General features: G+C 55.6%; 1 protein-coding gene across 1 annotated transcript; it reads right to left on the bottom strand.

Moving 5' to 3' along the window:
- Positions 1-2055: 2055 nt before the first annotated feature.
- Positions 2056-6224, bottom strand: IGFBP1 (insulin like growth factor binding protein 1). Its single transcript, XM_042913560.1, has 4 exons — positions 5792-6224; positions 4411-4562; positions 3388-3513; positions 2056-2502 (listed from the first exon to the last, which is right to left on the bottom strand). The coding sequence occupies exons 1-4, from the start codon at positions 6132-6134 to the stop codon at positions 2377-2379; spliced, it is 747 nt and encodes a 248-aa protein (XP_042769494.1). The 5' UTR covers positions 6135-6224; the 3' UTR covers positions 2056-2376.
- Between the last annotated feature and the right edge of the window lie 1466 nt (positions 6225-7690).

The raw sequence follows: 7690 nt of genomic DNA, 5'->3' as shown, positions 1-7690 counted from the left end.
CTGACAATGTCAAGCCTTCTATTCCATGAATATGGTATGTTTTCCATTTATTTAGATCTTTAATTTCTTTCAACGGTATTTTGTAGTTTTTTTTTTTTAATTTTTTTTTTTTCAACATTTTTTATTTATTTTTGGGACAGAGAGAGACAGAGCATGAACGGGGGAGGGGCAGAGAGAGAGGGAGACACAGAATCGGAAACAGGCTCCAGGCTCCGAGCCATCAGCCCAGAGCCTGACGCGGGGCTCGAACTCACAGACCGTGAGATCGTGACCTGGCTGAAGTCGGACGCTTAACCGACTGCGCCACCCAGGCGCCCCTGTAGTTTTTATTTTGTGCTTCTTTTGTTAAATGCACCGCTAAGTATTTTATTTTTTTAACGCTAAAAAATGAGTGAGATTGTTTTCTAAATTTTATTTTGGGGTTGTTTGTTGCAAGCATACAGAAATACAATTGATTTTTGTATATTGATCTTGCATCCTGCAACCTTGCTAAACTCACTGAATAGTCTTTTAGTGGATTATCTAGAATTTTCTGTATGTAAGATCATATCATCTTCGATAGAGGTAGTCCTATTTTGCCTTTATCTGAATACCTTTTATTTATCGTTCTTGCCAACTGATAAAACTTCTAGTAGAATGTTGAATTGAGGTGGCGGGAGCACACATCCTTACCTTGTTTCCTGTCTGTGGGGGAAGGCACACAGACTTTTCCCCATTAACTACACTGTCAGCTGCGGGATTTTCCTAGCTCCCTTTTGTCAGCTTGAGGAAGTTTTTTCTATGCTTTGTCTGTTGAGATTTATTTTGTTTGCTTTGGTTTTGTTTTACCGTGAAAGGGTATTGGGTATTATCAAATACTTTTCCTGAGTCTGTTGAGATGACCATGTGATCTTGGTTTTTTATTCTATTGATATGATTTATTACATTAATTGCTGTTAGGATGTTGGAATGACCTTGCATTCCTGAGATAAATCCCACTTAGTCAAAGTGCAGGATGATTTCAATCGTTAATATTTTCATATGTTGCCAGGTTTAGCTTACTAGTGTTTGGTTGCGGATTTTGTGTCCATTGTCTTTTAAGATAATATGAAATTGGATACTGAGTTCACAGGTCATTCCTGGGGGCTTGGCAGAGAGAGGATGGCACCCACGGGGCACAGGGTGGAGGGAGAGACCCAAATGGAAGAGCAGGAAAGGGGACTGACGGGAGGGGTCTGGGAGGCTCTGGGGGCAGGCCAGACTGCAGAGGGTGGGGGTTGAGATAGGGAGACTCTGCCTTTTCCCACAGCCAAGGGAGGGGGCCCCCCAGGAGACAGGGTGGAGGCAGCCAAGAGGCCAGGTGGGACCCATGGGGGTGGGTGAGATATGGAAGGAAGAGTGTGCAGGGCAGAATCAGGAAAAGCAAGTGAGGAATAGTTGATGGAACAAGGGATCCAAGGAGCAGAAAAGCCCCACATGCTCAGGACCCAGCCATCCACACCGAAGGGGCCAACAGGGTGCCCACCTGAGACAGTGAAGCCCCAAAGACCCTGCAGATGACGGGGACAGCACAAGACAGAGGCAGCAGGGGAGGAGGGGAAATGAAGGAAGTATTGGTGTCCCTCATGTAAGATGGGGGAACCCTGGCCTGCTCACAGAGGCAGGGAAGGGGCAGATCATCAGAGGTCAGGCCCCAGGAGGTGAGTGGGGGAAGGGCAGACCTGCCAGCAGCAGACAGGGATCCTGAACCACCAAAGCTGTGTGAGGAGGGGTGAGTGACAGGGACTTCAGAAACAAAGGAGGTACATCCAACCAGTGTCTACGGCAGTCGCAGTGTCCCTGGGTGCAGTATTTGTCCCGACCAGGTCGGCCCGTGCAAGTGTGTCTGACTGCGCAGACAATCTTAACTCTGAGTAACACCACCACGCGCAGCTCTGGTCACACGATCAGCACCGAACTCTCCCTGCAAACTGACGCTCGCTCAGATCTGTGTGTACAGACCGAGTCCTGTCTCGGCACGGCTCAACCACCCCCGTTAGGTCACCTGAAAACAATCACTGACACACGTTTCAGCTCTGCACTTTCCAGGCTGTATTTATTTCCCCTGCTCCGTAGAGGCAGGAGCAGGGAGCTCGGAGGAGTTACAAGTATTTACACCCAGCGACGTGAACATGTCTCGTGATATACAAATCCACACGGCGGAGTGACCGTGTAGAAGGATACATGTACATGGAATAAATACACAGCTTTAAATGTCAGCAACACGTGTGCTCATATACACATACACACACGGAGAGGGAAGTGTGTCATTTCTAGAGTATAAATATGCTACGTACTTAAATATTTCTGCGGGGGCGGGGGTGCCGGGGACGGACGACAGCACAGCTGCTGGCAGCTCTATCTGCTAAAATACTGACTGCAGTTGGGGTCGCCTCTGACCTCCACAGACCCTGGGATCTTCTCCCTGCTCCATGGGTAGACACACCAGCAGAGCCCCGGCTCATCATCCAGCGACGTCTCGCACTGCAGAGGCAGGACACGTGAGGTGCACGGTCAGGGGTGGCCCCCGTGAAGCTGGGGGGGGAGGGGCTTCGCCAGCACCACGGCTGAGCGCCTGGCCACGGGCACGCCAGCTCGCCGTGGCCACGACCGTAACTGAGGGCTCACCCAACACCCTCCTGCCCAGCTCTCCCTGTAAAATGGAAACCGAGGCCGAGTGTGCAGTCGACGAGGACATCACGCGAGTGCGGAAGGGTACGGTGTGTGCACGGCTGTCTGCTCTGTGGCCCCAACAGTGGGGTCGCTGAGCCCAGGAGTACATCCCGTGGGTGGCTGCCATCCCCTCGGACTCCCGGGCAAATTCCTCATCAGGAAAGCTCTGCCTCGTCCTCAGTTTCCCCTGGCTACACCCCCAGAGCCTGTGTTTCACTGAGTCCTAAAGAGCCCCTGAAAATGAAGTGTAGGCTTGGTTTTGATCTCATGGATTATGTGGCAAGCTGGAGGATGCTACTGTATTTAACCAAGTTCGTGGTTTCCCGTTGTGGGGAGAAAGGCAGGAAGCCATGTCCAAGGGGACACCCTCTCTCCTAAGTCCAGCTTCCTCCTGTGTTATAGATGAGACAGACCTGGAGCCTGAGGGGCCTGTCCCCCACCTGCTCAGGCTTGACCCAGAGCCCCTGGCCGAGCGCAGGGTCCCCCACTGGCCGTGACCACTGAGCTGGTCTTCAGGCTCCCGGGATCTGGCCGCCCCTAGTCCCAAGGGGTGGCTCTTTACTTAATGTGGTCGGTTATGGGGCTTTACGGTGCATATTTGGGACTGGCACCCTCCCTGGCGAGGAAAGCGGGATTTTGCAGGGATGCCCCGGCAGGGACGGTCCCCACGAGGATAGCCCTTGGCAAGGCGCGCACCTGTCTGCTGTGATAGAATCCGTTCTTGCTGCAGTTGGGCAGATAGAATCTGTAAAGCTGTCCTGACGACTGCTGTTCCTCGTTCAGACGGCCCAGCACCTCGTGGAGATCCCGATGGCAGGGCCCCTGGAATATCAAGAAAGTGGACTGACGGGAGGGGTCTGGGAGGCTCTGGGGGCGGGCCAGAGCTGCCCCCCAACCCGTCGGAGGAGGAGGCTGGCGTCTCTCTGAGCTGTAAAGATGAAGGATGGGGTACCCTCCCTGAACGCAGGCCACACAGCTGCAGGGAGACAGAAGCTCCCCCACCCTCGCAGCCTCTCCCCTACCCCTCTGCTCTGTGGGGGCTCCACAGCTCTTCCCACAGCACAGAGTTCTGGATTATGAACACCTTTCCTCTATTTCATTATTTCACAGAAGCCAGATCAAACGAGGATTAAGCCGTCCGCCTGGCACTTGGAGGTAAGACGGCACTTTTCTTCACACTCCATCACTTCCAGATGAGACCCTGAAGCATCAGGGAAATGGGTCAGAACCTCTGCTTTTCTGGGTGTGCCTGGTGGCCAGAGCAATGTTCTCGCTCTTTTCCACAAACCAGCTCTTCGCGCCAACTCTGGTTCTTGGTCGCCCTCCCGTGGCAGAATTGGAAATGGCCGTCGAATCGGATGGGACCCGGCAGTTTGAGTTTAGCGGGGACAGAGTTTCCGCGTGGGAAGATACACGTTCTCGAGGGGGACGGCGGCAGAACCACACTTTAATGTGGCCAGAGTCATAAATTTTATGTTATGCGCATCTGACCACCATTTTTAAACGTGGACGGGGCATAAAGTCCTGTGCTGAGCTCCAGGGCCCGGGGCCAGACACCGCAGCCGAAGCCACCTGGCAGGCTTCTCTGCTCAAAGTCTTTGCAGGAAAAGCCAGACAAAGCTACTGTGGGCAGCGTCTACCCACCTTGGGAAGGAAAGCGCTGATTCCTGGGGCCCCACGGAGCCCACCTGCCCTACTGGACACCCGCCCGGGCCTCACCTTCCACGTGTCGACCTGAGTCCCGCTGTTCATGTAATTACTGATGGCGTTCCAGAGAATGTGCATGTCGTCGTCAGAAGGGGCCATCAGGTGGAAATTCTCCAGGAGCTCCTCCTGGGTCATGTCTGCACTCTCGGAGGACGACATCACATCTGAAAGATTCAGCACCCGGACCCGTGAGCGCTCCCCGAGCACCTTGCCTGCTCCCTCGAGTGTATCCAGGTGGGGACCCCAAGGGTGATCGAACTTTTTTTTTTTTACATTTATTCATTTTTGAGACACAGAGAGACAGAGCACAACCAGGGGAGGGGCAGAGAGAGAGAGAGGGAGACAGAATCCAAAGCAGGCTCCAGGCTCCCAGCCATCAGCACAGAGCCCAACACGGGGCTCAAACCCACAGACCAGGAGATCATGACCTGAGCCGAAGTCGGACGCTTAACAGACTGAGCCCCCCAGGTGCCCCTTGCCCACTTCCTCTTTAAAGATGCATCAGACAGTTTCCAGGAAATGTGACGACCCAACAGCAATTCTGTGCTTTGGGGGTCTGGCAAGGGCCTCCTGGGTTTTTGCTCCTAAAGCAGCTGGTGGGGGAAGCCACTGGCTTTCCTGCAGGGCCCCTGGGGACCCAACTCCTTTGAGGACCATTGAGGTGACTCCATTTTACTGATTCTGAAGTTGGAGAACCAGCAGAAAAACGGGGTCCCTCCTCGGAAGGGTCACGCACCCTAGTGAATTCCTACCAGAGTACGGGACTGCGGGAGTCCTCGGAGAGTCACAGAGGACGTGCGTCTGCCTGCCTGCCGATGGGGAGGTGGGGACAGGGGGTAGAGGAAGGGGTGTTTCCTCTGCTTCCCACTACAAATAAATCGCTGCTAAATTCAGGAAAGGTCTGATTGTCCTTGGAGGCGACATACACATCAAACACTGTTTTTCTATGGTGGTGAACGTAGCGAGGTTTACAGCCTGCGTTCGTTCACATTATGTTCTGTAAACACTGGGAAAGCACAGTCTGCACAGGAGTCCCTTACAAAGGACATTCCGAACCCTCCCCGGGGGTCCGGCAGGAGGGATCCCCACGCCAGGCCTCCCCAGAGGCTCCAGGCCCTGGAAAGGAGGGCCGGCCACCCTCCCCCCAGCTCTCCCACGGGGCTGTGGGGGCCCTCCGCCTCTCCTCCCCTTTCCTGGGCACCTCCCGCAGGACCGCGGTGGTGGGGCTCATCTGGGTGACGGAAGATCCTCTCCCCTTCGAGCTCCGGCCTCGGGCCGCTTTGCTCCCGACCGGCCACTCCTTCGGTGGAGCCCCTGCCCCTGTCCACCCTCCCTAATCTGTCTTGTGGGAGGACGGGGGGGGGGGGGGGCCCTGCAGGGGCGTCTGTCATACCTGTGTCACCACCGGTGGGCACGCAGGTGCCCTGGCCGCGGATGAGGGCTTGCAGGGGCCGCTGCTCCCCTGGCAGCGCCCGGCAGCTGAGCCCGCTGGCACAGCGCGCACTGGCCACGCCACAGGCGGTGCCCTCGGGCAGCGTGCACAAGGAGCAGCAGCCGCAGTTGGCGGGCCGGGCGCTCTCGGTGCAGGAGTCAGGCACGGGCGGGCAGAGCGCCAGCTTCTCAGGCGAGCAGGGCGCACACTGCCAAGGCTGGGGGGCCCCGGCAGTCGCGCTGAGCCGGGTGGCCAGCAGGAGCAGAAGCGGCCAGGCGCAGGCAGCGGGGGCCCCAGGCATCATCGGGCAGCTGTGGCGGACGGACAGACGCTGGCGCTGGCTGTGGGCGGTGGGGGCGCGGTGGCCGGTGCTCGTGCTCGGTGCTCCCTGGGAGCCGCGTGCACCTTATGAAGGGTGCGGGACGGCCCCGCCTCAGCCGGTAGTTAATGATTGCCAGTGCTGCGTGCTTAGGGCTGGCGTTCAAAATAAGTTTGGAAAAAAAAGTTTGTTTTGCTCGTGCGCCCAAGGCCCTGCGCAAACCGTGGGTGGAGAGAGGGTTACCGGTCCAGGTTTCCAGCCGTGTTTGTCCTGTTGTTACTGTTCTGACCTGGAGAAAAGTGCAATTGTAACCAGGAGCCCACGGCCAGCGCTTGCTTTGTTCATGGGCATCCCCCTGCCCGCCAAGCAGCGTGGTCGTCCGCAGACCCGAGGGGAGCAGAAGTCAGGAGCTGCGCGAGGCCAGCCCATCTGCCAGTTTTCAAACGGGGAAACCAAGGCCCAGGGAGAGGGAGGGAGGAGCCCTGGGCAGTTTTTAGGACGAAGTCCGTAACTACTTCTCCGTCTGCAGGAAGGCCTCCAGTCCCACGGCCTGCACTCATCACAGCCTTTCCCCTGAGGGAGGCTGGGAGGGAAGGGACATTCCCCCAGGGCTGGTGCCACCCTCCTCCCCAGGGTCACCTCAGCCCCCAGAGACCGCTCACTGGTTTCCAGAAGGGACCAGGACTCAGAGCCTGCGAAGAAACAGGGCCAGGGCTGCAGAAAGGAGCCCAGACCCCGGGCTTCCTGACTTTCCCACGCAGACCAAATTTTTATCCAGCCTTGATTAACGAGTCTTTTTCTTTAGTGAAAACTGCCATTTCTTGGCTATCCTCTGAGGTTGCAAGGAAAAAACGTCATTGTACCTTTAAAGGCAGTGAGAAGTGGGCCCGCCCGTCCCCAGGACCAGCAGGTGGACACCAGGTCCCCGGAAACTAGGCGGCTGTTAACAACAAGGGGGCAGCTCGACATTCACACATAGAGAAATTCCCAAGACCAGTGAAGTTTTATAAGTTAAGAATAATTTCCCCCGGACAGTACAGAATATGCAATGTCTGTATAAAAAAGGCAATATGAATAGAGACATGTCTCTGTGACCCTAAATTCACGGAAAGGGGGGGAAGAACAGGTAAGACACTGGGATCAGTGCCTGCCTTGGTGGGGATGGGTGAGAGATCAGGTCCCTGAGGGACTGGCCTCCCCTGTGCACACTCTTACCCTTCTGGATTTACGTTACTAGTGAATACGACACCATTTCACACAGTCAGACACTTGCATATCCTTCGCATCATCAACCTCAAGAGTAACCAAATCACAGTTAACCTACCGGCTCCCCCTGCAGCTACTGGGCCGGGCCTGGGGCCTGGCGTAAGCACCCTCGTCTTTGCTCTGCTGTATCCCTGGCCACGGCTCCAGCTACAATCAAAACAAGGTCGGCGGAAATCACCACAGTTACAAGTTCAAGGTCGTGTTTGTCATTATTTTTACAGAGCAAAGTTCAGCGTCTGGGTGAGGAGCCAACCGATGCTTTCGACTACCTGAAT

This window comes from Panthera leo, chromosome A2, assembly GCF_018350215.1.
Source record: "Panthera leo isolate Ple1 chromosome A2, P.leo_Ple1_pat1.1, whole genome shotgun sequence".
Lineage (NCBI taxonomy): Eukaryota > Metazoa > Chordata > Mammalia > Carnivora > Felidae > Panthera > Panthera leo.
The sequence above is the reverse complement of the archived record's forward strand: the minus strand, read 5'-3'. Positions and strand labels throughout refer to the sequence as shown.

Excerpts from the sequence above, each read along its gene's own strand:
- IGFBP1 (XM_042913560.1), bottom strand. The coding sequence starts at position 6,134 with ATGATGCCTGGGGCCCCCGCTGCCTGCGCCTGGCCGCTTCTGCTCCTG. Across the intron at positions 4,563-5,791 it reads GCCCACCGGTGGTGACACAG|ATGTGATGTCGTCCTCCGAG; the intron begins GTATGACAGACG and ends TGAATCTTTCAG. Across the intron at positions 2,503-3,387 it reads GATTCTATCACAGCAGACAG|TGCGAGACGTCGCTGGATGA; the intron begins GTGCGCGCCTTG and ends CTGCCTCTGCAG.